At 41.3% G+C, this 27,599-nt stretch overlaps 1 protein-coding gene across 1 annotated transcript in view; it reads left to right on the top strand.

Moving 5' to 3' along the window:
* Positions 1-27,599, top strand: part of AGBL1 (AGBL carboxypeptidase 1) — a 754,644-nt gene that overhangs the window by 388,375 nt on the left and 338,670 nt on the right. The window contains exon 19 of the mRNA XM_078448995.2: positions 12,030-12,159. Within this exon, the coding sequence (XP_078305121.2) occupies positions 12,030-12,159 (130 nt within the window). The remainder of the gene's footprint in view (positions 1-12,029; positions 12,160-27,599) is intronic.

Below are 27,599 nucleotides of genomic sequence, written 5' to 3'. Positions count from 1 at the left end.
TCCGCAAGAAAACGGTATGGAGTATGTCAAGGAAGAATGAGGGTAACCAAGGAGGAAAAAGAAGATACTAGAAGATTGTGTTTTGGGTAACGAAATTTCTGTACTTCCTCCAGGCCACCTATTTTCAATTTGATGAAAGACCTGGGTTCAAATTCTTGCTGGAAATATGTGAGTAAGGATAGTTACAGACACCTGCTGTGCTACAGTCTCTTTGGGGAAGGAAATGGATGCTGTTTTGAGGATGAAGTGAGAAATGCAGTTTTGTTTTTCCTTTCTTATTTTAATTTTTCTCTTATGCTTTGCTTTAAGTATCAAAAAAGGAAAATTATCCTATATTGATGGTCTAATTTATCTCTAAACTTTTATATAACAAGTGGTTATTCAGAGTCATTAAATGTAGGGCATGATGGCAAGAATTGCAGCGGATTCAATAAACGTACAAAATTCATTTTTCCTCCAATGATTTATAATCTAAATGTGTAGTTTACATAACTGAAAGCTCAGGACAGTATTTGATGATGATGCAAACATGATTTCTGTGAAGAATTGCTTTAAAAAAAACCCAAACATTTATTGATCATGAATTATGTACTAACCGTTTTGCTAAGTGCCTTCCATGTGTTATGTTACTTAATTCTAAGAAGCAAAAGGAACACAATCCTGTAAATTAGATACTGATATTACCCTTACGTAGACACTGAGAGGCAGGATTATTTCTCATCTGATATTGAGGAGTCTTACATTTAGTGGAGTTAGTGGTAGAACTGGATTTGAACGCACAGTCTGACTTTGGTGACTAGATGCACACATTTTCACCATTTTGTTTTCCTAAGAGATTTCAGAGGCTAGAGAAATTGCTATGGATTGAAGTAGTCAAAGAAAGTCTCCTAGAAGGGGCAGGCTTGGGAACTTCTCTGAAAGATGGTCGATTAAGAAAAAGAAAGAGAAGAAAATAATCAGATTTCAGACATGGTTCCATGAGCAGTTGAGAGGATTTAATGGGTTGGCGAGCCCAAACTGTTCTGGGAACAAGGAGGAAATCTGGCTTGCCTGTTGCACTGGGGTTTTTGTTGGGTGGTAAAAGGAGGTTAAGTTGGATTAGTGAGCTGAGTGCCAGCCAACGTGGTTCACACATCCTCTTTTTAGGTAATGGAAGACCATTGAAAGAATTTGGATATCATTTTGGAATTATATCAAATTGGGAGAGAAACGTTATGAGAGGTAGGAGATTAGAAAAACAGTGGGGAGGCCATGGCTGCAATTCAGGTAGGAGGTGATAAATCATGGACAATTTTTCGTCCTATGAATCTGTGTTTTGAAAAATAAAGCTGTTTAGCCCACCTCCTGGTCCTCCTTTCCCCTGTGTATCTCTGCATTTCTTTCTCTTTTCTTTTGAAATTCTTTTCTAGAATTATGCATTTTTAAAGAAGAAAATCACCTTGGATAGAGATCATGTGTCCTAATCTTTTTTTCTTTCCCTTTAACATGACTCTGAGCCAAGCAAAATTAAGAAACTTGCCTGAGATCGCATGGTAACAAGTGTCAAAGCCAAGACTAAAATTAAATTTGTTTTCTGACTTTCTCTTCAGCACTGTAAGTGTTATCATTCCTGTCTCCACTTTCTCCTGCCAGGACTTCAAGGAAAAGGAACTCCAGAGCTCCCAGATAATTTTCTACAGTTTTTTACCCAGGATGGTATTGGTGACCCTATTGCTTTTAGGGGATAAGGTTAATGTTCCTAGCTACTGAAACCCCCTGCAGTATCTTGATTTAGAAGAAATATATGTGTGGTCATTCATTTGACCAAAATGTGTTTGTCAGATGTGCTTGGTTTTTGCCCAGGGTTCCTGGCTCCTACAACTGTGAGAATTTCTTGTGATAAGGGCTATACAAGTGTATTTCGTTTTGCACCCCACTCAGGGGCTGGGGCTGGGGCTGCTTGCCAGCAGAATACACCATGAGGGCTGAAACTTTCAGTCTTCTCTCCAGACCTCAGCAGAGGGGAGAGGGGCTGGAAGTTGAATCAGCCAACAGCCAGTGACTTAGTCAATCATGACTGCATGGTGAAGCCTCCATAGAGACCCAGAAGGGTTAGCAGAGCCTCCAGGTTGGTGAACAGGTGGAGACTGGTTAAGACATGAAGCTCTACACTCTTTCTCCATACCTCACCCTGTGCATCTCTTCATCTGGGTGTTAATGCACATCCCTTATCATATCCTTTAATAAACCGGTAAACACAAGTGCTTCCTGAATTCTGTGAGCACCACTAGCAAATTAATGAATCCTGAGGAGGAGATCATTAGAATCTCCAGGCTGGAGCCAGTGGGTCGGTAGCACAGATTAGCCCAGGGCTTGTGGCTGGCATCTGAAGTGGGGTGGGGGCAGTCTTGTAGGACTCAACCCTCACCTTGTGGATGTGAGGCTACGTCTGGGTAGTATCAGAATTGAGGTGAATTCTCAGATACCTTGCTGGTTTTGTGTTTTGTCTGGGAGAACTCACCCGTGTTAGAATTGGGTCCAGGAACCTATAAAGACCAATGAGCAGAAATTATTTTTTTACATCTGTGTTCTTTGCCCCAAGAGACTCATCTAGATTTTATTATATACCAGAGTTAAACACACTGACATTCTCTAGAGAAAGCAGAGAATCACCTTTCTTGTTACCTTTCCTACTTAGCAGGGAAGGGAGGAGTTGTTACTCGCTAGAGAAACCTTTTGGCTCGATGAACTCACTGGGGAGATGTAAATGCACGGTCTGCTTTCTGGTCCATAAGGATAAATGACCTTAATATGAAATAAGTGTCTGAGAGACAGAAAAAGAGAACAAGGAAAGAGCTATGAATTCTTTCCATTCAGGAAGAGAAGCTTGGGGTGTTATTTAATCCTGTGGTCCACTAAAGAACCTAATTTTTGAGTTTCTTTGGGAGGCCTCAGCTATAAATTTCTTCATCAGCTCCTACATTTGAGATAAGAATGCAACTCCCACTGCAGTTTTATTTAAAAAAATTTTGGGGGGTGCCTGGGTGGCTCAGTTAGTGAAGTGGCTGACTTTGGCTCAGGTCATGATCTCATGGCTAGTGCGTTTGAGCCCTGGGTCGGGCTCTGTGCTGACCAGTGGGTGCCTGAAGCCTGCTTTGGATTCTGTGTCTTCCTCTCTCTCTGCCCCTCCCCCCCCCCACCTCCTGTTCGCACTCTATCACTCTCCCTCTCTCTCAAAAATAAATAAACATTAAAATTTTTTTTAATTTTTTTTTTAACGTTTATTTATTTTTGAGACAGAGAGAGACAGAGCATGAGCAGGGGAGGAGCAGAGAGAGAGGGAGACACAGAATCTGAAACAGGCTCCAGGCTCTGAGCTGTCAGCACAGAGCCTGACGCGGGGCTCGAACTCACGGACCGTGAGATCATGACCTGAGCCGAAGTCAGACGCTTAACCGACCAAGCCACCCAGGCGCCCCAATAAACATTAAAATTAAAAAAAAAACACAATATTTTATTTTTCTCAGTGTTAATGGCTTTGAGCTTTACATGGAATTTTTTCATTAAAGGTTTCTCCCTAACAAGGAAATTACAGTGACTTTTAATCCAAAGCAGACAGCAGCAGTACAGAAGCCCTTGCCAAGACAGAGATGATAGGAAAAATCAATATCCCATAATTAAATCTGTTGAATTGACAGTAAAAAAAAAAAAGACACAGTTTTAATTTAGATATTGGCTGCCCAGAGAAGAAATATTCTGACAGCAGTAAAATAAGGGTTGGGTTTCGTTTATTTCTTAGCTAATGATGGATAGCTGCCTACCACATGCTGATCACTGTGCTGGGTTGGCGCTCAGAAATGAACAGAACAAGGTGTACATAGCGTCTGCCTTCTGCTGCCACTTGATGATGATCCCCGGACTGTGTGGTCCTCGTAGGACCTGTTAACTGCTGAGTTCCTCAGGAGAAGAGTAATGTTGTGACCATAAATATTTTATGAATTAATGAACATGTTTTTCTGCAATACTTTTGTCTTTGGAATGTACCTTTACACCTTACAGTGACTTGTAAAGTAGGCGGTATCCATCAATCCTTATTTTCTTGATTGTCTTTGTCAGGAATGAGTGTTGAAGTGTCTTTCAAAGGATTTCTTTGTTCTTTTTTTAACGTTAAAGGAGATAATCATTAGTTCTTGGCTTTAAAATTTTTTCTTTTACAATTTCCCATTCTGACAACTTTTTGCCAAGATTATTAATGGATTTATAATCTCAGAAATTAAATTATTCTTACTCATATCTGTTAAGTAATGTGGTCCAAAAGGTGATGGGGTCCAAAATGGTAGCCAGTCTGAATGGGTGACTTCAAGGGATTGTCGGCTGGGTGGTCTGAGAGCTGCTGGCACAGCCCAATGTTTTACTGTTGACTTTTCTGTGTTTGGCTAGTTCTTCACAGAGAGTTGTTGGTCTCAAGACATAGCTTTAAAACCTCAACCTGAGTACTAACCTAGTATTAACTTAGTATTAACAGTGGGAGTGATACCTATTTTTATTGAATCAGTTGTATATGGGATTGAATGCTGTGTAGAAATGTGAATTAACTGGTTATATGTTCCTGATTTTGACAAGTGATATTGTGGGGCTCATTCTATTTGCCAAGCTGGCCCACCCCTTAATCTGGTCTGATTTCAGCTGAACATGTCCTTACCTTGTTGTCTTTTGAATTGTTCCATTGGATGTTTGAATCAGGTACTATGAAATCAGACTTGGCAAAACAAAACAAACAAACAAAAAAAAAACCTAGAGAAAATGCATTTTCATCTTAATTCTATATTGGTTTTCAAATGAAAACATGTAAGAGACTAATACATCAATTGGGCAAATGGGATGGGCAGGGAGGGTGGGGGTGTATCCAGACTTTTGGAGCCAGTGCTGCTCCAGGTGAAATGCTAGAGGTTTTCCTTCCTTCCTTCCTTCCTTCCTTCCTTCCTTCCTTCCTTCCTTCCTTCCGTTCTTTCGTTCATTCGTTCTTTGAAATTTTTTTTTAAATGTTTATTTACTTTTTAGAGTGGGGGAGAGAGAGAGACAGAGCGAGAGCAGGGGAGGGGCAGAGAGAGAGGGAGACACAGAATCTGAAACAGACTCCAGGCTCTGAGCTGTCAGCACAGAGCTCGACGCAGGGCTTAAACCCACGAACCATGAGATCATGACCTGAGCTGAAGTCAGACACTCAACTGTGCCACCCAGGCGCCCCAATATATATATAAAATATATATATATATATTATATATTATATATATATTATGTATATAATATATATTATAATATATATTATGTATATAATATATATTATATACAATATATATATATATTATATATAAAAATATATGTTATATATATTATATATAAAAATATATATTATATATTATATATATATTATATATAAAATATATATATTATATATATTATATATAAAAAAATATATATATTATATATATAATATATATATATATTTTTTAATGTTTACTTATTTTTGAGAGAGTGTGAGCAGGAGAGGGACAGAGAGACTGGGACAGAGGAGGATCCGAAGCAAGCTCTGTGCTGACGGCAGTGAGCCTGGTGTGGGGTTTGAACTCACGAACCATGAGATCATGACCTGAGCTGAAGTTGGACCCTCCACCGACTGAGCCACCCAGGCATCCCAAGATGCTAGAGGTTCTAAATAGCATGTGTTCTAGGCTTCTGAAAGTGTGGTGGCAACACAGTCCTTTGTAAAGTACACGGTTTCTTTGTAAGTGTTAATTTTCTTTCTTTCCTCAAGGTATAGTAGAAAACACTGTTTCTCACCCTAAATGTGCATACAGATTCCCTGGGGAACTTGTTAAGATGCAGATCCTGGGTGGGACCCAAGGTTCTGTATATCTAACAAACTTCCAGGTTGGTGGCCATACTTTGAGGAACAAGAGCATAAAGACAAGTTGGTTTAGGTTTGGACTGACCTAGGTCCAAGTGTCAATTCTGGGTAACTTACTGGATGACCAGTTTTCAAGTGCTCCTATACCTGGGCTCTGGGATGGTCAGTCCTTTAGTGACATAACATTGGATGTTGGAGATGTTGAGGCACACCTGGTTTGGTCTTTTCTGTTCCCCTGCTCTCTAGATCATTGACTCTCTGAGCGTTTTGTGTGACCAAAATACTACGTTGATCATGTTAGCATGGACTTGGCCACCCAGATTGTCTGTAGCTGTACAGCAACCATGGTCTTCAGACGAAGCTGCCATCTGTTTCCCCTTCTTCCCTTCTTTTCTGTATCCAAGCGGTGTTTATTTAGAAAGTTCGGGGTGCAGTGTCCAGCTGATAGTACCCCATGCTGTTCTTATTCCTGAAGCTTCCATGTATCTCTTTACCTTTATAAATATTCTCCTCCTGCACCCATGCTGCCTCCTGTTCCTAGGATGTGCACTGAATAGTGAAGTTGCCTGCTACATTTCAAATACACTGCTTCTCTTTAGATTTCAAAGCTTGCTGTGCCAGGGGGGACGAATATTATCAAGCCCGGCATCATTCATTCAGTCTGATGGGCCCCATCTCTCCATTTATCAGCCATGGATGGATGGGGGAATTTTTGTATCATTTTATTGTCTGACTGAAGCTTGATAGATCCTCTTTAAGGAAGTGACTCACTTTTCTTCTTTCTTTCTCTGACTTGTGATGGTTTCTTTGTTCTAGGGGTCCTGGTAGTTCAGAGTCTGCTTGTCAAGGCTTCGGTTATGTCACTCGTGTCCCAGTCTCTGGCCAGGGTCATAATCCCTGTTATTAGCAGATACATAAATACGCAATTAATGTTAAAAGAATGCAATCTAGTGACATCATTTCCCTTTAGGTTGTCTAGATTTTGAGGCTACACTTTACTTAGGGTTCTGTGCCATTGCTTTTGTTCAGTGACCTCTCAGGACTGGCGCTACTGATTCACTGTTTAATAATTTCAGCCAAGATGCTTTTGCTTGGCCATATTTTCAGGAGATCAGAGGCCTTTTTTGTATTTTATTTTTTCCAAGGGAAGAAATATGTCCTACCCAAACCCACAGGTTTAAGACTTCCTGGACACAGACTGCTAATGCCTAGAAAGAGCAGGCACATAATATGTATATGTAAAGCAGTCAGAGATAAAAACAGGCAGGCTGGCGGGAGGGTACTGGCCTCACCCAAAAAGTTCAAAGTCAATGCGAAACAAGCCAAATTCTGGCCTGGTACCTTTGAAACACCTTTTAGAATTTGAGATCTAGCTGGAGGGGCACCAATTGCTCTGGTTTACCAGGGACTCAGGGGTTTCCTGGGATGTCGGATTTTCAAGTCTAAAACTGCAACATGCCTTGGGGCGCCTGGGAGTTCGGCTCAGGTCATGATCTCACAGCTTGTGAGTTTGAGCCCTCGTCGCGCTCTCTGCTGACAGCTTGGAGCCTGCTTCAGATTCTGTGTCTCCCTCTCTCTCTGCCCCTCCCCTGCTCACACTCTGTCAATCTCTCTCTCAAAAAATAATAAACATTAAAAAAAATTTTTTAAAAAATAAAAGGAAGAATAGGAAAAACACAGAGGATTTTTAGTGAGACTAATTCGTGTAATAGTATATAGTTAATGCATGCCATTATACACTCATCCAACCCGTAGAATGTCCAACACCAAGAGTGAATCCTGATGTCATCTGTGGACTCTGGGTGATAATAATGAGTCAGTGTAGATTCATTGACCTTAACAAGCATACCATTCTGAGGGGTGAGGATGTTGGAGATAGGGGGCGCTATGCACAGGTGGAGGATATATGGGAACTCTGTGAACTTTCCACCCAGTTTTGCTGTGAACCTAAAGCTGTTTTAAAAATGAGGTCTAAGGGCTCCTGGGTGGCTCAGTCAGTTTAGTGTTTGACTTCAGCTCAGGTCACGATCTCGCGGTTTGTGAGTTCAAGCCCTGCATCGGGCTCTGTGCTGACAGCTCAGAGCCTGGAGCCTGCTTCGGATTCTGTGTCTCCCTCTCTCTCTCTGCCCCTCCTCTGCTCTCTCTCTTTCTTTCTCTCCCTCTGAAAAATAAATGAACAATAAAAAAAGTATTTAAAAATGAATAAAATAAAACTGTAACATTCCTGAACAAACCAGATGGTTGGTCACCCTATATCTAGCATTCTTAGTGCATAAAAGCATGGCCTTAAACTAGACTGTAGTTAAAGTAAAACTTAAAAAAAAAAAAAAAGTGAAGACTAGTTGGGTCACATAGCTTCAACCTATTAAAACCAAGAAGAAGTTTGTTTGGTTTTTGTTGTTGTTGTTGTTGTTGTTGTTGTTTTCCCTCTGTAGGTTTGCTGTTTTCTTTTTTTTTTTTTTCATTTAAAATTTAAAATATAGTTTTTTAAGTTTGCAGTTTTCTTTTTTTTTTTTTCATTTAAAATTTAATATATTTTTTTCAAGTTTGCAGTTTTCAATGGGGGAAAATGTAGCAATGCTCACCATTTTATTCTTAATAACAAAGCAGGACTTTAAACTCTATTTGGGGGCTGACCCCTTTTCAGAAATTAGAGGCACTGAATTTATTGCCAGCCAGTCATAGCTGTCCATCTGCTAATTCTCTCCACATAGAGGGAGCAGCTGTCACTTCAGAAATGCTACAGTAGATAATAAGATGGGGTGCGTTTCATCTTCAAATGCTTAAAACAAATCTCTGGGAAGAATAGCAACAGTTTCTCTGACGGCATGAATCTTTGATATTATTAACACAAAATGCCAAATGGATTTGGAGATTGGGAGCAAATGGATTTGCTTTAAAAGGAAAAGCACTCAAATTATGTGTAGTACATATTGTGATAATCTGCAATCACATAGATAGAGGAGCATGTGAAACACTAGGCATACACAGAGATACTCTCAAAATCCTAGCCATACATAGAGCCCTGAGTACAAATACAACCATGTGGGCTTCCAAATCCACACAGCCTATGGGTACAAAGGGAATGCATCGTTGTCTCCAGCCCTGGAAAACAAAATTTACCCCAAACTAACAGCTTCTGACAGTCTTACATTGGCCCAAGTTCTTCTGCAAGTTTACAAGATTATCTAATACAATTAAATAATCTCAGGTGCTCTCCACCAGCCCCCTGTGCACTGTTTCACAGCCCAAAGTCCGATTAGCAATTCATAGTGTTATTGCCTTGCATTTTTTCTTAGATGAATTCCTTGCTTCTTAGTCTCATTGCTTCCCCGTTTACATTTGCTCGAATCAACTGGTAATTGAAACTGACCACAGCCTCCTATTTGGGGTTCCTAGCCAAGATTATCTCTTCTGATCAACCTGAATACAGCTTCATTATTGTTCATAAGGAAAGAAAAGTAGGATGAGATGAGGAACCAATAAATATAGTGCAACACTGCTGTATATACCTGAACATTACAGATATGGATGAAGATAGAAATACAGATAAAGATGGAGATGTGCAAACGGATATAGGTATGGACATGACAGATGTAGACACGGGTAGAGATTGAGTTATATAGATACTTCTCCATGGAGATATCATTTTATTTGATCCTCAAAATAATTTTCGGAAGCAGTTTAGGCATATCTATCTATCTTTATTTCTCTCTCTCTCTATATATATATATTTTTTTTTTTCTTTTTTTTTTTTTTCCCCTATGAGAATATTGACTCTCAAAGAGACACCAAATCCCCTATCTGGTGACAGAGCTGAAATTCGAGACTGGGACTTCTTAACCCAAACCCAGGGCTTATTCTGACTGCAGCACAAACTTTACTTTTTTCTGTTTTTGGAACTTGTAATCTGGAATGACTTTTTTTGCTATGTGGTGGCCTATGAGCTTTTCCCACATAGACATTGCCTCTGTGCTTGGTCTCCATGGAGCATATGGAAAAAGAGAGTTGACATGGAATTGATGGCTACTGGACACATATAATGTCTGCATTTTCATTTATACAAACAGAAATGCTTTTAAGGGGTCTTGACTGATTTCATCACTTTAGATGTTACCAACAGGAAAAACAAAAACAAAAGCAAAAACAAATCCCTAGTGTTGATGCGAATCCAGGTCAAGTCAAGGAGAGTCACAGAGCAGTTAGGGTCTTGAGGATCTGGGATATTTTACTGCAAGTACCTTGATTTGAGAAAAGAAATTCATTTAAACACAGCAAATATGCTCAGGAGCAAGTCTGGGGACACCTGCTTCTTTCTGTCACTATCAGCATGAAAGATCTCCTTTATATTTTACCTCTATCCCTGGTCGCCGGGCGGAACAGATAAGCCCTATTTCTGTATGTCATGGCTGTTAAAAAGAGGAGGGGAGAAAAAATAGCAAGAAAGGAACAAAAAAGTCAGAAAGGAAGATGAAAAAACCTACCATTTCTCAAGTCAAAATATTTTAATGGCGCGATCGGGGTAAATGATTAATCTAAAGGTTTTTGGTTTCTAGTGAGCTGTAAGAGGAGGCTGACAAGCAGCAGGAAACTAATATTTAAGATAATTTCAGAAACACGAAGATGAGAAAGTGGTAAAAGAAGGAGGCTGAACCTTTTTCCTTCCACCTCCAAGATTTATTGAAAATAGTGATTAAAAAAAAAAAGCACACACACAGAAAACGTATCCGGTTCTACATTTGAAATGCTAGTGCATTTATTTATTCCAAATTATTTACTGGATACCAACTCTGACACAGTTACTATATTAAGGTTTTGATGGGAAAAAACTGACTGTTCCTGCCCCCAGGAAGCTCACAGTCCAAGGAAAGAGATGTAAAGATAACTAAAGAACAGTAAAACCTCACCCAAAATGGTTTTATGAGAACTCGGGTGAAGGGGATCCCTGGATACTATTGCACCAAATAGGAGCAGAATGGGATGTCCTGGGGATCAGAAATTTCCCTGCAGTGCTGATCCCCTGAAAGTTGCAGGAGTGGAAAGGGATGGAGCTGTGGGGAGTCCTGGCAAAGTGACAGCAGACACAGTTGCTCAGTGGGATCTGTGACAAGTTTGATGGGTGTGGAGTATGGAAAGACCACGGCAGCAGGGGATGTGGGGTGGGGGTGGGGGTGGGGAAAGGCTGATGAGGATGCTGTATTGCTTCCCCTCAATTCCTGGCATCTCTCTTGTTAGCTCTCTTGAGTAAGGAGCATCTTAGCAGGACTGCTGGGGGCTTCCCCTGAGCCTGGGGGTCTCTTGTTCATCTCTGGGAGTCTCTTTTAGGATGATCTTACCTGACAGCTCAGATTCTTAGTTTTCTTTCCTCTGAATTGCAGGCAGCACTATCTTAACCAGCTGTGTCAACTTTGTAAAGTAACGTGATACTTTCAAATGTGGACGTCTCCATTTCCCAAATGAGACGATGGATGATTCTGAGCTCATTTCTAGTGCCAGCATCCCATGATGATGTCTTTGAAAAAGATACTCTGGCTCTCTGGGTAAATGTCAAGCATTCCGTGTCATTTGTATGGATAGGGAGGAAGCACAGTGATAGGAGAAAGAGCCTTATGCTTTTTTTAGAGGCAAATAGACCTGGATGTAAAGCCTAGCTGTTAGTTTTGTGATCTCGGGTCATTTATGTAATCATTTCTAAGCTTCAGTCTCTTCATTGGGATGGAATAATATCCACCTGGCAGAGTTATTGGGCCAGCTGGAAATATCGTATATAACACACCCTGCATGACAGATTGAGCTCAACTTAATTATTTGTAGAATTGAAGGTCCCAGAGCCTCGAGAAATTTATCGAATTCATTCTCTGTGGGGAACTACATTTCCCAAATTTCGCCCTAAAACTGTGATAACCCAATATTAAGTCAAAAAGTCAAATATGGCTTCCAGTTCTTTCCGGGACTGTGAATAATCACAACACTTTGGGAGCTTAAATGACAGATCTGCAGATTTCTGGACATCTGCAATTGATGCCAATTGGACAGAAGTCAGAAGGACATTGGATTCATTAGTTTGTTTGTCTTGTCGAGCTTTATTTTCTCAAGTTATTTTCTTCTCAATGAGTATTTATTTGCTTGTTTATTCCTGCAGTCACAGATGCTCACTGAAAGGGGAGGATTTGAACAGACAATGGCTCTCTCCCAGTGCCCATCTCCAGCCAACAATCTACCATGCCAAAGGACTCCTGTACTACCTGAGCAGTATTGGCCGAAGTCCCAAGGTGAGTCACTTCCTTGTGCCTCTACACTCTTGGCTGGTTCCTTCCATTTTCAGGAGGCAACTTCCTTTCTGTCAAGGAAGGAAACCCAGATACCAGCCAAAGACCTGGGTGTGATAAGCTTTAAAGAGGGATGTATTCATTTCCTAGGGCTGCCATAACAAAGTACCACAGACTGGGCGGCTTAGAACAACAGAAACACATTCTCTCAGTTTTCTGGAAGCTAGACATCTAAGATCAAGGTGTCACCAGGTCATGATATCCTGAAGGCTCTAGAAAAAAACCCTCCATTGCCCATTCCTAGCTTGCACTGATTGCCAGGAGCCCCGAATGTGGCTGGTGGCAGCTGATCTATCTCGAATTTCTGTCTCTGTCTTCATATGGCCATCTTCTTTCTGTGTGTGTCTGTGTACAGAGTTCCCTCTTCTCCTAAGGACAGCAGTCACTGGGTTAAGGTGACCTAATTAGAGACCACCATAATAAGTATGACCTGACTACATCTGCGAAGAACTGTCTCCAAATAGGGTCACATGCATAGGTACCGAGAATTTGAGGGAGAAGATACAATTTAACCCATCATAGGGGCAAACCATTGGCTCAAACCATACTCGTTGGTGAAAGCTGTGCAAAAATCACACTTTAACCCATTTTTCTGTTTTTTCAGTTATTGGTCAAGAGAGAATATTATTTATCTATTAAGTAGTGATTGAAAGAAATCCTCTAGTTGTTAATATTCATGTTCACCTAGTATATATTCAATTCCAAAGATGATTCTGGCACTATTCCAGGCACTTTTATACACAGGCTTTACTCCCAAGCTTATAGCAACTGCAAAATTGAAGGAAAACAGATGAGATGATAGACAGTCTGGCCCCCAATTTACTGATGGTTCCACTTACCATTTTTTTAACTTTACGATGCTGTGAAAGTGATTCACATTCAGTAGGAAGCATACTTCTAAGTTTGAATTTTGATCCTCTCCCAGGCACCTCTTTGTGTTGCTGAGCTGTGGCAGCAAGGTGCAGCTTCCAGCCTTTCAAATGATTTGGAGGATAAACAACCCATACACATACCAGAATTCTGTACCCATACAACCATTCTGGTTTTCACTTTCAGCACAGTGTTCAGTGTAATTACATCAGGTAGTCAACGCTTTATTATAAAAAAGTCTTCGTGTTAGATGATTTCGCCCAACGGTAGGCTAAGGTAAGGGTTCTGAGCACATACATGCAAGATAGGTGAGGCGAAGCTACAATGTTCCTAGGTTAGATGTATTAAATGCATTTTCAGTGTGTGATATTTTCAGTTTATGATGGGTTTAACAGGTTGCAATCTCATCATAAATTGATGAAGATCTGTATTAGAGACAAGAGGCCTAGGCCCAAGATTAATGAAGGAGGCAATGGTACACAAGTAACTGTAGGAAAATAATCATTTATTGACTACAAACTGTGAACATACTCTCTGCAAAAGCATGGAGGGGCATATGTCCAAATTTAGACTGCTTGCCTAACGTAAGGAACTTTTAAAATAGTGTGGATAAGCTTACAGATGGGTCAAGCAATCACCTCTACCATTAACCACTTTTTGAACATATACTATGTGATAAAAACAGTGGCACATTGGGGCACCTGGGTGGCTCAGTTGGTTGAGCATCTGACTCTTGATTTTGGCTCAGGTCATGATACCAGGGTCATGGGATTGAGGCTTGTATCAGTCTCCATATTCTCTCTCTCTTTCCCTCTGCCCCTCTCCCCAAAATACAAAAATGAAAACAGTGGTTCATTCAGTAAATATCTATTGAAATAATAGATGAATATCTAGTATAGAATCTTACTGATATCTCAAAAAAATTAAGGGGTCAAGTGACTTCCCTGAGGTCACCAGGAGGTATATAGCAGAGTTGGCATTCGGTTCTGACCTGTTTTCCACCCTGCAACCCAATCTCTCTTTATCACTTACTCTTTGAGAGAGAGGGTGTCCCCAAGACTATCCTCAGGTTCACTGATTCCCTAGAAGGACAAACAGAACTCAGAATTGCTGTCGTGCTCATAACTGTAGTTTATTACAGTGAGAGGATACAGATTAAAATCGGCAAAGGTAGGGGCGCCTGGGTGGCGCAGTCGGTTAAGCGTCCGACTTCAGCCAGGTCACGATCTCACGGTCCGTGAGTTCGAGCCCCGCGTCGGGCTCTGGGCTGATGGCTCGGAGCCTGGAGCCTGTTTCCGATTCTGTGTCTCCCTCTCTCTCTGTCCCTCCCCCGTTCATGCTCTGTCTCTCTCTGTCCCAAAAATAAAAAAAAAAAAAAATAAAAAAATAAACGTTGAAAAAAAAAAATCGGCAAAGGTAAAAGGTACATAGGGCAGAATCCAGGAGACAGGTGTGGATTTTCAGGTGTGTCTGCTCCCAGTAGAGTTGTATGGACAGTGCTACATTGTCCAGCAGTGGTGTGTGATAACAGGGATAGTATGCCAACCAGGGAAGCTCATCTGAACTTTGATGACCAGGGTTTCATTGAAGCTCAATTATAGCCATGGTGCCCCAGATGTCTGATCTTAGTTACTCAGTCTCAGTCCCTTTAGAAGTCAAACTGACACTTAATGGTCCAAGACTACCACCAGAGGTCACATTGTCAGCATCAATCATCTGGCATGACCCAAGGCCCAGGTAAAGAAAGACACTCTTAACTAGCAGACTATTCCAAGAATGCCAGGGTGATCTACCAGGAGCCAACCAAGAGCCAGACCTTTCTTTGGAATGTGTAGCGTTTAAACACTTCACACTTAGTGAGCCACTACTTTACTGCAAAGAGAATAAATCATGTCCTTTTCCCTTAAGAATCCTTGTTCTACACTGGTCAAAATGTGCTATATTTTCATGCTAACCCCCCACGATCCCCATCTAAGGAAACACTTGTACCTCTGTTGTCTTCCCTCTAGAAGCAAGTTCATGGCCTGTACAGCAGAACGCCAATCTTATGAACAAGGCCTGGAAACAGTGTATTCTTTGAGAAAGAAGCCTTAGCCTCTGTGAGAAGAGACAGAGACTTACAGGGAAAGAGGTCCTTACCTGATACACAGTTAAATATACACGCATTCAACCCATAGCAAACAGGATTCCTCTCTACTCTGACAACCTCTAATTGAAGAGCAGAACATTTATTTTACAGCATGACAGGTGAATGCCTTGTTTTAAAATATAAATAAACATTAATTAACTGTAAACACGACAGCCACAGACTTGTTTCCTGCTGGGACCATCTGAGAGGTGGGTGAGAAACAGCTGAGTACTAAATGCTATTCACAGTATTACAAAACTCTCTAATGGGCTCAGCATCACCTTTTAGTTACCCGTGAGGCTGTATTTAACCAGCTTCCTGCTGATAGCACAAGCACCGCCACTCGTCTGTACTCGGGTCTGTCCTATACGGAGAAGATTTTCATGGTGTCCAGATTGACTCTTGGGCTACATGGTTATAGATTAACTGTGACCCTGTCCAGTCTCTAGCTCCTATAAAAATATTTACTGAAGCATCAGGAAGCCACTTTCTGGTGGCTAGGAGATTTAACCAGTTCTAGATGGTACTTAGGCATTTGCCTATTGGTGAATAGAATAATATGAACTCCCAGAACCAATGAGAATGTGAGATCGTGAGAGAAAGCAGTATCCTGATACTGCTGAGGGTTGCTAAAAACCAGACAGGTCATTCAGTTTATAGGCAATATGACAGTGTTTACATACAGTTTCATCCATCCATCCATCCATCCATCCATCCATCCATCCATCCAACCACCCATGCATCCATCCATCCATTCGCCCACCCACCCACCCACCCATCCATCCACCTATCCATCTATCTATCTATCTATCCATCCACCTACCCATCCACCCGCCCATCCACCCATCTATCCACTCATCCATCCGTCATCCATCCACCCATCCATCCACCCATCCATCCATCCATCCATCCATCCATCCACTCATCCATCTGGGCATTCATCCATGTGCCCATTCCTTTACATCATGTGTGTAATCACTGGAAAGGAAAGGGATGACCCCACCCCCCCTTTTTTTGAAGAGTCTATAGTTTACTTTATTAGAAAGTGCAGTCAGGTCTGCAAAGACACCAAGGTAGTACAAAATGGTAAAAACTGCAGCAAAAGTTCATATGAGTTGTTGTAGAAACACAAATGAGGGATTGTATCATTTTCCCTCAAGGTTATGGAAAAACTGGAGACTAGAGATGCCACTTAAACTGGGCTTAAAATATTAGTAAGGGTTTGCTTGGGTTTTATTACAGTAAGGTAGAAAAGTATTCTTTCCTCAGAGGGTCTAAGGCCTGCCTGTGATCTCTTAGATCTTGTGCCTTGTGAAATTGGTGTTCTGTCAAGTTTTCAATACTTGGGATCACTGCATGGGGAAAAGGAAAGGAAGCTTCTCATTAACTGGTGGCATAGACTCATCTGATAGCCCACAGATATTATAGTCTCTTTCCTATTTTCTTGAGCCTTTATTTTCTGTCTCTAATTTATGAGAGGGTCATGAATTCTCTTCCAGATGTTGGATTCAAAGCCCAGACACAGTAAATATAGATATACTCACACATTGTAATACTATTCAGAGAAAAAAATACAATAATAAACTGAAATTTGCAACAACATGGATGAATTTCAGAAGTATGTTGAGTGACATAGGCTAGACACTAAAAAGTACATGCTCTATGTCTCTACTTATGTAAAGTTCAAGATCGAAGAATCAGAACATTGATTGCCTCTGTAAAGGGATTCAATAATAGGGGCCAGGAGGGAACTATTGAGGTTAGTAGAAATGTTCTGTATCTCAATTAGAGTCACTTACACCAAAACCCATTGATTAAAGACTCATTCGAGGTCTATGCATGTCACTCTAGGTACATATTTGCCTAAATACAAAAAATTAAAGATAAATAAATCAAAGCATAGTCACAGGGACTTTGAAATGCAACCAGGAAGCAAAGGGTCCTGCTTATAATGAGACCGACCAGCACACAGGCATGCAATTCAAGCCAAGGAAGAGCACACAGCAGAGTAGAAAGCTGTAGAAGAAGATCTATTTATTAGTCAGAAAGGTCCAGCCAGAGAAAAGGCATGCAAGCAGAGAAGCCCGAAGAACAGACAGCCTCCACTGTCAGCTGGTAGGAGGCATTGAGCCCATTCCACTTTGTAGAACTCCCTACCAGAGGTAGGAGGCCTGAGGCCTAGGGGGAGACAGGCATAGCTAAGGGGAGTGGAGGAAAGCTCTCAGGCTCCATGAGGTTTCCAGAAACCCAGGCCACAGCCTCTTCCAGGCTGCTGTGTTGCAGCTGGCCTGGCCCCTGTGCCACTGCAGAGAATCTGGGCTTCGGAATTAGGAGTGCTATCGATTCTCATCCTCTTGGCTCTCTCTGTAGGAGTGCATGCTGGTAAAGGGATTTCAGTGCTCTTTGAAGAGCTCATTGATTCCCACTTACAACTTAGACAAACTAGGCCGCCTTCTGCCAAGGGACAGGGTGGGCATATTTTGGTTTTATCTTTCTCTGGGGCCCAGTGGAACAGAATTTTTAGCTACTTAAATGATTTTCTTGGTCTTATACTGTCCCTCTGGCATATGTTTTGAGTTAATCAGCTTCTTTTCAGAGACAAAAGGAGAGAGCAAAAAGGGATGGCATGTGTCTTCCTAAAACCTTGTCCCCAGAGCCTCAAGATACTCTATACACACTATTGATTTTATCTCCACTTTATTCCTCAGAAGTGGCAGAAGGACAAGTGTTATTTTTGCTTATTTTCATTGATTCATGCTAAGGTACACATCTAGAATTCCCCTCTTTTCCTGTGTAAGGATGTGGTAGGGAAAAAAAAATCTTGCTGCCATAGTTGGGAAATGGGGAGGTTCTGGGTGAAAGAAATTTAAATTTGATTCCATATTCTTTTATTTAAAATTGTTCTCATTCTATCAGAATAAAGATTAAACAGTGCTTCTCTAACATACCAGAAGTCATGTCTTAGAGGTATTTTTATAGGCACAAGTACTCCACATTTAAGTGAATCGCTAACATTTCTTGCATAAATTTATGTTGAAAAGCAGAGAATTTTTTCTTCTTTCTCCCTTGCTAGTATCTCTGATATACCTTTTGAGTATTACAAAGCTGGAAATCTGGATTCTCCATATGCCACAGGGAAGGCCAGTCAGATTTTTCAAAGAAGTTTGAGCCAATTCCCTATTTTTCATTTTTTTGTGAGCAAAGCTGGGAGGTGGAGTGGAGGGGAACACAGGAGGGTAGTTGCATAAACCAATGTGAAGGTGCCTCTGCCCAGAGCTGGTGGGATGGGGAGAAGGCAAGAAATGCGTGAAGACAGGACCAGATGGATGAGCCACACTGCAAGATTGTTCTCCGTGAGGGTGGGCCACAGGTAAAAACAGGCTTCAAATGAAGGCGTTGGAGACCTGTGCTTCATCTGTTCAATACATATGCTCAAGGAGAACTTGAGCAGGGCAGCAATGATCATGGCCAACGGCATTGGACACAGAGCTCAAAGCACTAGTCCCAGAAAGTAGGGGTTGCCAACCATAAAGCACAGTTCAGTCTAGGAGGCCAAGACAGCCAACAGTTCTTGAAGACAGGAATGTACATCAGGAAACTGAGGCAACCTCCTTACATGGAGTGGGTAAGCATGGTGGTGGGTCAGCATTTATACTCTGCCCCCTGGGTTTATCCAGACAACTTGGACATCTGCCATGGGTCAAAAACATTAGTCTTGGCCCCACCTTTTGGGGAAGACATGAGTCCCAGTAACACTTCTGCACTGATTGGGATTGGCACACAAAATGGGTATATTAACACTCCTGCCTTGAGAGCCTCAGTTCCTGAAATTGAGTGAGGCAAACAGTAGGGGCCTCACCCATGCTGACAGGTCACTGGGACTGTGTCCAAAGGTGACAGTCAGGCTGCTGCTTCTCTCCCTTCAACCTCTAAAACTGGGGAAGGAAGCAATTTTAACTCCTGAGGAACCTCCCAAGGCCTCACTGTTCAAGTGCCCTGCCAGGGTGTTAAGCTTATTGCTACTCACAGAGGGCCAGCCAATCAGAGACAGGGAGTAAAACTCAGCTAAGGTGAGGCCCCAGGGTAAGCCCGGTAGCTCAATCTTAATTTCATTAATTGACAATCTTGTTATACTGCTCTTTAAAAAAAAAAAGTTTCTTTTTATTTATTTTGAGAGAGACATAGAGAGCAGGTGGGGGAGAAGCAGAGAGAGAGGGAGACAGAATCCCATGCAGGCTCTGCACTATCAGCACAGAGCCCAACACGAGGCTCGAACTCACGAACCATGAAATTGTGACCTGAATTGGTGTCAAAAGTGAGAGGCTTAAACGACTGAGCCACCCAGGCTCCCCATACTGCTCTTCATCACTGGTACATCCAATGATTTGAAATATTTTATTGTGTAAAATCTTTGGAGCCCAGAAAGATTGGAGTATGAGATAGAGCATCTCTTTTTAATGGGTGGCCATGGGCAAGCATTTAACCTCCTTCTACTTAGCAGAAGTTGAACCTCATCTGTAAGTTTGGGTGATATCTTCCTTGTGGGACTTTTATACTGACTGTAGATGTGCATAAAGTCTTACAGTGTGACTGGCACATATCAAGCAGTCTAATTAATGGCAGACATTAAATTTATTATTACTTACCAGAAGGGTGCTACATACAAAACAGAGCCACATATTAGACTATATGTTTTGACTTAATTTTTGTGGGCACTTTCAATGTAATTAAACTATCTTGGAACAAAGGACAATATAATGCATAACACTGGGATGTCAGAAAACCTCCGCTGGCATTTCATAACATGTAGTAAAGGGTCCCACTCTGGGTGGTCTCCTAACTGGTTAGTTATTGAAGCATCTCCTGAGTTTAATGTGAAATTATTCACCCCACACTAGCCATGGGATGGGGTCAAACTGACTTGTAAGTAAAGGTTGCTTTTGCTAAGGCCATGTTGGAACTTTAGCCCATAATGGCCCAATTTAAGTAGAAGTCTCTCCCTTTAAGAAAGGGAATAGAGCATAAAATCCCCTTTTCAGATAGTTGTAGGAATAAATTCTGCCCAGGCCCCCTGTGGTTAAACTCAGCCATGACTGGACATTGCTCTCTCTCAGGTGAAACACAAAGGAGAGAGCATGACTGTCAGTAAAAGGACTGGAAAATTTGGTCTTGCAAACAGGGCTCTTGGAGGACAATTGAATATGCCACCAAGATGATTTCCCTCATAGAGATGTTTGTTGCACTCAGGAGCTTGGGCTGAATGCTGTCCGCAAAATAATGTGCACAAGTTGGAATCTCCAGGGCTTCAGTGAGCCTTGCTTGGTTTAATTGGAAGCATTGCTGTTTTGGGTTTTCATCACATACCCCAGAATTTGCCTTCTCATGGCTCCAGCCTCACCTTCATTTTCCTGTGGCGTTGGCATAAATAATGCAGAGGTCTCACTGCTGGGAAGCAGGAACGAGACCCAGATGTCAGGAATGGAAAACACAGCAGCCTAAAGCTGGCGGAGCAGAGCAGTAAACACAGTCAGGGATAGGTGAGCTGTGGGGGTAAGAGTCGGCCAGGGGAGCTGTGTTTGAGATGGGGGTTAACCTCTTGCATAAGGGCCCAATTAGCTTGCTGAGGACCAGAAATGGGACTAGGGAGGGAGGGGAAAGGTGGGGAAGGCATGTGAGGAGCATAGTAATATGGCCCCGAACAGCCTCTTTGTTGCCCGAGAAATGATAGAACTCATGTTGTGCATGAATTAAATTAACCTTGCAATTTGGCTCAGACAAGAATTCATTGGAAAAGGTACTGGGGAGATGCATATGAGCCTGATTTCAGAATCGTAATCCAATCAACACCATCCACTTTGCTGATGGAGAAAGCGAGACACCGGGGAGTGGGTTTAGCCCAGGGTGAGCAAGTTCAAAACTCACCACTCCAGCTCAAACAAAACACAACTTAATGAAAAGAAACCTCCACATCTTCATCTCTGCCTGTGTTCCTATGTTCCTTGCCTTGGGGGAAAGCACGATCCTCTTGCCTATATTCACTTAATCCAGAAATCTAGGGAGTATCCGTAACTTCTTCCTCACTTGGCCCCTAGATACATTTAGTCTCCAACTCCTGTAGAGTTTCCTTCCTCCCTCTGTCACCCAATGTCCTTTCTCTCCATACTTGAGCTGCCATAAGCTCCATACTTCTGCATTAGTGAGGCCCCTGTCACCTCTGGTGCCTGGTGTCAGTCTCTCTGGTGAACTCTTGGAGCTCCTGTTGTGGTGGTCTGACCATGCTGCTCCTCCTTGCACAAGCACTTTAACGGCTCCTTCCCTGCCTTCAGGAGAATGTCCAAACATCCCAGAGCAGTGAGCAGGGGCATCACTCACTGCCTGCTGCCCGCTTGCAGACCCCAAGGTACTGTCCTCTACAGACTTACTCTGAATGCTTGCACTTCCTCAGATCCAGGGCGGGTTCTTTCTCATTCCATTTGCTTGGGTAGCTCTCACTCAGTAGGACTCAAGGTAGGATACCCCTCCCACCAGCAAATCCTAGGACCCCTACATCGTGCATCTTCAAGACTGCTGTTCATTTGGACTCTGTAACGTGCCCTTATTTGGGTTCCCAGAGACCCCGTACTTACCTCTGCTTGCACCCTCCTCTCACCGCGAGAGGGTTTCCCGTATACCCCGGGATCATCCCAACAAAACACCTCCTGGAAGAGGCAATATGGAAATCTAAAAAGCATTTTTGAAACATGGATTCTGGATTAGAACATGCTGGGGTTCAAATATTTACTCACATACTTAAAAGCAGTGCAAACTTGGGCGCACCTGGAGAGGTTATTCATTTTATCTGAAATTCAGTTTTCTCGGCTGCAATGGGATAATGGTAGCATCTGTTTCATCATGAGATAATCTATATTAAGTTATTAGCTCAGGATCTTAAACGTCATAAGCCTTCGATAAAATAACCATTGTTGCCTGTTGGCATTGTTATTAAGGACATTGCTGTATTATATTAAAATTTTAATTTCTCCTGCCCCCAAAGCAGGCATTCAGTAAATATTTGTTGAATCCACTGAAGAATAAGCAAGATAGGACCATAGGTTAACCTGGACAGACTTCCTACTTACCTGGCACAGAATTTTACAGAAAGGAAGCATAACTGTTACTTCTTCCCATAGGAGAGAAAAACTCCCTCACCAGAAATAACTTGATAATTTAACTTGTAATTGCCCCCTATAATTTAGAAGAACACACGTTTCCTATAATTAACAAGCATTTATTTTTAGGGATATCATTTGAGCAAAAAGCTGGGCAATGTCTGCCTCTCTATTCTGAGTCTCCAGTGGCCACTAGAAGTCCCAGGGCTAAGCAGTGCTTATTCCCACAGGTGACTAAGTCTATACTTTTTCACTGACATCAGCTTCCAGAATCCATAAGGATCAGAAAACAAAAACAAAAACAAAAAAACTCCTTACTCTGGTTGAATTCAGCATTTAAGGAGCGCCTGTCACCACATAGGCAAAGCTACTGCCTTTATGGAGAAATCTGTTGCTAAGACACAGTCTTCATTTGTTTGCACACTTTTCATAAGAATGGTGGGCATTTAATTCACAGAGAGACATTGAGGTGTAAGAGATAAAGGTTGGTGGCAAGCTCATTCTGGCAGAAGATTAAACCTCCAACAAGTCTATTGGTTCCTTTAGGCTAGAGGCTTTCAAAGCATGGGCTTGGGACCCAGGTATCAGCACTACCAGGAATTGCTAAAAATGCAAATTCCCAGGCCTGCTCCAATCTTAACTGGAATCTCACAATTGCTGCTGAGTGGTTTACAGTCTGAACTTTGGCAAGTCTTCTAGGTCATTCTGACACTCAACAACATGTGAGATCACTGCTCTAAACCCTTGACAGGAACAGTGGTTTTCAACCCTGCCTGCACATTAGAATCACCTGGAAAACTGAAAAATATCCCATAGCCCTGGTTGTCACTGCAGACCAATTAAATAAAAATTTCTGGAGGTGGGCTCCAGGCATTGATATTTTTATAATCTCAGGAGATTTTAATGCAGGGACAGGATGGAGAAACACTGACCCATTGATGGAGATGTATTTGTTGGAAATGACAGAATCTTGCTCAAAGTAACCCAAGTAGTAAGATAGTTTTGGAGGAAAGAAGTCCCTTAATCTTACAGGAACTAGAAAGCACAAAAAGTCTGGACAGTTCTTCTTCCCATCTCTCATGTTTCTCTTTCTACTGCCACATTTTCTGTTTTCTTCTTTTCTCTGTGCATTTGCCTAACTACACCCCTCCTTAGGGAAAAACTTATTCTGCTCCATCACTGTTTCCATGCTTTCATTCTGTGTCTTGTGTGTGGTTTGACTTGTCATTGGACCGACTCCCTCTTCCCAGATCTGCTTATCACCCTCTCTGGCTTTGGCACCCACAGCTCAGTGATATGTGGAAGCTGGGGAGATTTATTTTCTCAGAAGACATCAACCTGAAACAAGAATAAAGGATTCCACATAAAGAAAAATAAAATTCTTTTCTTGTTTTATTGGAGAGAAAAAATACTTAGGAAATACTTTTCTTTTTTTTTTTAATGTTTTTTAAAGTTTATTTATTTTTGAGATGGAGAGAGATAGAGGACAAGTGGGGGAGGGGCAGAGAGAGAGAAAGACACAGAATCCAAAGCAGGCTCCAGGCTTGGAGCTGTCAGCACAGAGCCCGACGCGGGGCTCAAACTCACCAACTGTGAGATCATGACCTGAGCCAAAGTTGGATGGTTAACCGACTGAGCCACCCAGGTACCCCAAGAAATACTTTTTCTGCTAACAGGGAATTTACAGTGTGAATGTATTATTGACAATTAAGAGAAAGAGGGGGAGGACAGGAAGGTGAACATACAGAACGGTTTTAAGTCCTTTAGTCCTTAAAACCCTCAGCTCATAGATCCTTGGTCTGTCCCCAAACCTGCCTTCTGGCTCCCGATCAAGTCCGTGCTCCTTGTCCGGCAATAACCTTGTTTCCAGAAAATCAATCCTGACGCTGCTGATTCTTCTCTGCTTCTGTGACCCACCAACAAAGCAGCATGGCTTATGAGCTCTAACCTGTCATTGGAATGTTAGTCTTCATCTTCTCCTATCACGAGTAAGCAGACCATTAACTCACTTGTCCCTTTATTTTTCTTTGACATGTGTGTTTGTTTATGACCCCATCCATGTACCGCGAGTGTCCTGGGCTGCATTCCTGCTGTCAACAACTTCCTGTTCAGTGAACTTGAAGGCTTTATCACATACCAGAAAAGCATCATCTAGTCTAACTTCTCAACCAACAACATCGCTGGTATTCATTCATTTGGCTTCTGCTGAAACATTTTCAGAGAATGGAAATTTTTAAAGCTGTGACACAGCATATTAAGACAGCGATAACCATAGAGTTATTTCTTGTCAGTAATAGATACTCAACAAGTGTTGAGTTTAACATAGAGCTGGAGTCTATGTCCACATTATCCTTCCTTTTGCCTTTGCGTGCTCTTTGAAATGATAGCAAGTACATTTATTCATGTCCCAACTGGGAGAATTTGGAAATTTGTGGGACTCCTATCCAGACACCGTTAAGCCTTCTTTTTTTCTGGGATAAGCATCTCCAGTGTCTTCAGCTGTTATTTGTTCACAAACATTCCCCTTTTTCTGGGCTTTCTGGTTCCTCTTTATTAAGGTGTCCTGGCTTGTTCTAAAATGCCACACTCAGAAATAAAAAACATGATATTAGATAAAAATTGACCAGTATGAGGTACATTGGATGGATTGTTGTCTTAATTTATGAGCACTTTACTTCTCCAGAAGCAATTTATGATTAGATTAATTTTTGGCATCTGCAGCCTCTGATTTATTTTGAGCAAACTGCCAGCCCAAACTTCTGGTTCTCTCATTCAAAATCTACTTCTTAGCTAAATGTGTCTACCTTTCACTTTGACCACTGTTTGAATCCAATTGTAGGGCATTACATTCATTCCAATTTAAGTATTTCTATTTTTGCTAATTCTGCTCTTTTGTCACTTACAATTTCCACTCTTGTTTCTTCTCCTATCAATTCTCCTCGATTCTGCATCAATATTAAATTTGAAAAACACCTTAAATTACCTACTCAGTGTCCTTAACTTAGTGTGCAAAGGCTACATTTCTAGCAACTAAGGAACAAATGTGAAGAAATACCTCCTTAAAATATAAGGACTTCTGTCTCCTTGAAACAGAAAATGTGTAGGTGTCATCTGTTAATTTTTAAGCACACAGATCACAGTTGTGCAGCTTGATAAATCATCACAAAATGCACCCACCATGTAACCACCAGCTAAATCAAGAAAAAGAACATGTCCAGCAACCCAGAGACGTCAAATAATAATATCTAGCCCCCCAAAACAAACACTACCCTCATTTACACCGCAATATTAGTTTTGCCTGTTTCTGAACGTCATAGAAAGGAAATCCTTACATGCACTGTTTTGTGTCTAGCCTGCTTTTTTATTCTCAGTGTTGGATAGTATTCTATTGAATGGTTGTACCATAATTAATTAATCCATTGTACAGTTTACAGTTTTAAGCTAGTAAAAATAGTACTGCTATTTACATTCTTGATTATCTTCTGATGCTCAGTGTATCCATTTCTGTTGGGGGGGGGGAGGTTAGAATATGCGCATGTTCAACTTTCGAAGACTCTCCCAAGTTGTTTTCCAAAGGAATGGTATCTTTTTAGAGTCCGCAAACTGGGTTTGAGCGTTCTACTTCTTCCATATCGTGGTCACCACTTAACGTTGTCTGTCTTCATGATATTAGCAGTCCAGAAAACCCCTTAGAAGCAGTGGCATCTCATTGTGATATGTAAATTATATTTTCTTGATATTAATGCAGCTGAGGGCACTTTCATTTGCTTAATAGCCATTTGGACATTTTGTCTTGTGAAATGTCAATTGAAGATTTTCGCCCAGTTTTTAATTTTTTTACATTTATTCATTTTTGAGAGAGAGGCAGAGCATGAGCAGGGGAAGGGCAGAATGAGAGGGAGACACAGAATCTGAAGCAGGCTCTAGGCTTTGTCGGCAGAGCCCAATCAGGGCTCAAACCTGTGACCTGTGAGAAAATGACCAGAGCCTAAGTCCAACGCTTTTAACCAACTGAATCATCCAAGCGCCTGTGTTTTTCCCATTTAAAAAAATTGAGTTGCCTCTCTTTTTCTTGTTGATGTACAGAAATGCATGTGTGTGCCAGATATATTTTTTGCAAATAGGTTATTTCACTTTTTGGTTTGCCTTTTCACATTTTTCATAGCATATTTATTTATTTTATTTAAAAAATTTTTTTAATGTTTATTCATTTTTTTGAGAGAGAGGGGTGGGGGGAGGGGCAGAGATGGGGAGACATAGAATCCAAGCAGGCTGCAGGCTCTGAGCTCTCAGCACAGAGCCCAGTGCAGAGCTTGAACTCCCAAACTGCGAGATCATGACCTGAGCCCGGATGCTCAGCTGACTGAGCCACCCAGGCACCCCTTTCATATGAACAGAAGTTCTTAATGGACTATATCTAATTTTAAATATTTCAATTTAGGTGTGTTCCTTGTTTGAGTCCTCAAAAAAACTGTATTTCAACTCCAAGGTTGTACATGGTAGCCTATGTGGTTACCCCCAGGTAGCTGTGTTATTTCATCTCTCATATTAAGATTTGCCACATGTGTAGAATTTATTTTTTAACATATTATGAGGTAGGGATATGCATTTATTTTTATTTTCTACATTGTTTACACTGGACCATAAGTCTTCCAAGGCCATCATTTCCCCACTGTGCTACAGTATCAACTTCATCATAAGTCAAGCGACCATATATGGGAGTCCCTTTCTGGAATATCTGTTTTTCTCCACTGATTGATTTGTGTATTCTTTTATCAATAATACTGTGTATGAAATACTATAACTTCAAAATAAGTTTTGATATCTTTACATAATTTGTCCAGTTTTTTCATTTGTTGAGATTGCCTCAATCATTCTTGGCTCTTTGCACTTCTATTTTGGTTTGGGATTAGCTTGTAGGTTTCCACAAAATAAAAAAAAAACACCAACACAAACCAAAACAAACTAAACCAAACCACACCAAACCAAAACACCTTCTGTGGGTTTTGACTGAGATTGAATTGGACCTGTATACATACATTCGCTGAGATGGAAAATTTTCATTTTTCTCAACAATGTGTCTTACACATCTTTAAAACTATTTTTATGAATTTGGCGCTTTGATGCTATTTTAAGTACTATTTTTAAAGACTTTCTTTTTAAATAATCTCTACACCCAATGTGAAGCTCTAAGTTACAACCCCGAGATCAAGAGTCGCATGTTCCACCGACTGAGC

Source organism: Panthera onca, chromosome B3 (genome assembly GCF_046562875.1).
Source record: "Panthera onca isolate mPanOnc1 chromosome B3, mPanOnc1 haplotype 2, whole genome shotgun sequence".
Classification (NCBI taxonomy): Eukaryota; Metazoa; Chordata; class Mammalia; order Carnivora; family Felidae; genus Panthera; species Panthera onca.
Note: the sequence above shows the minus strand (reverse complement) of the source record. Positions and strands in the feature narration are given on the sequence as shown.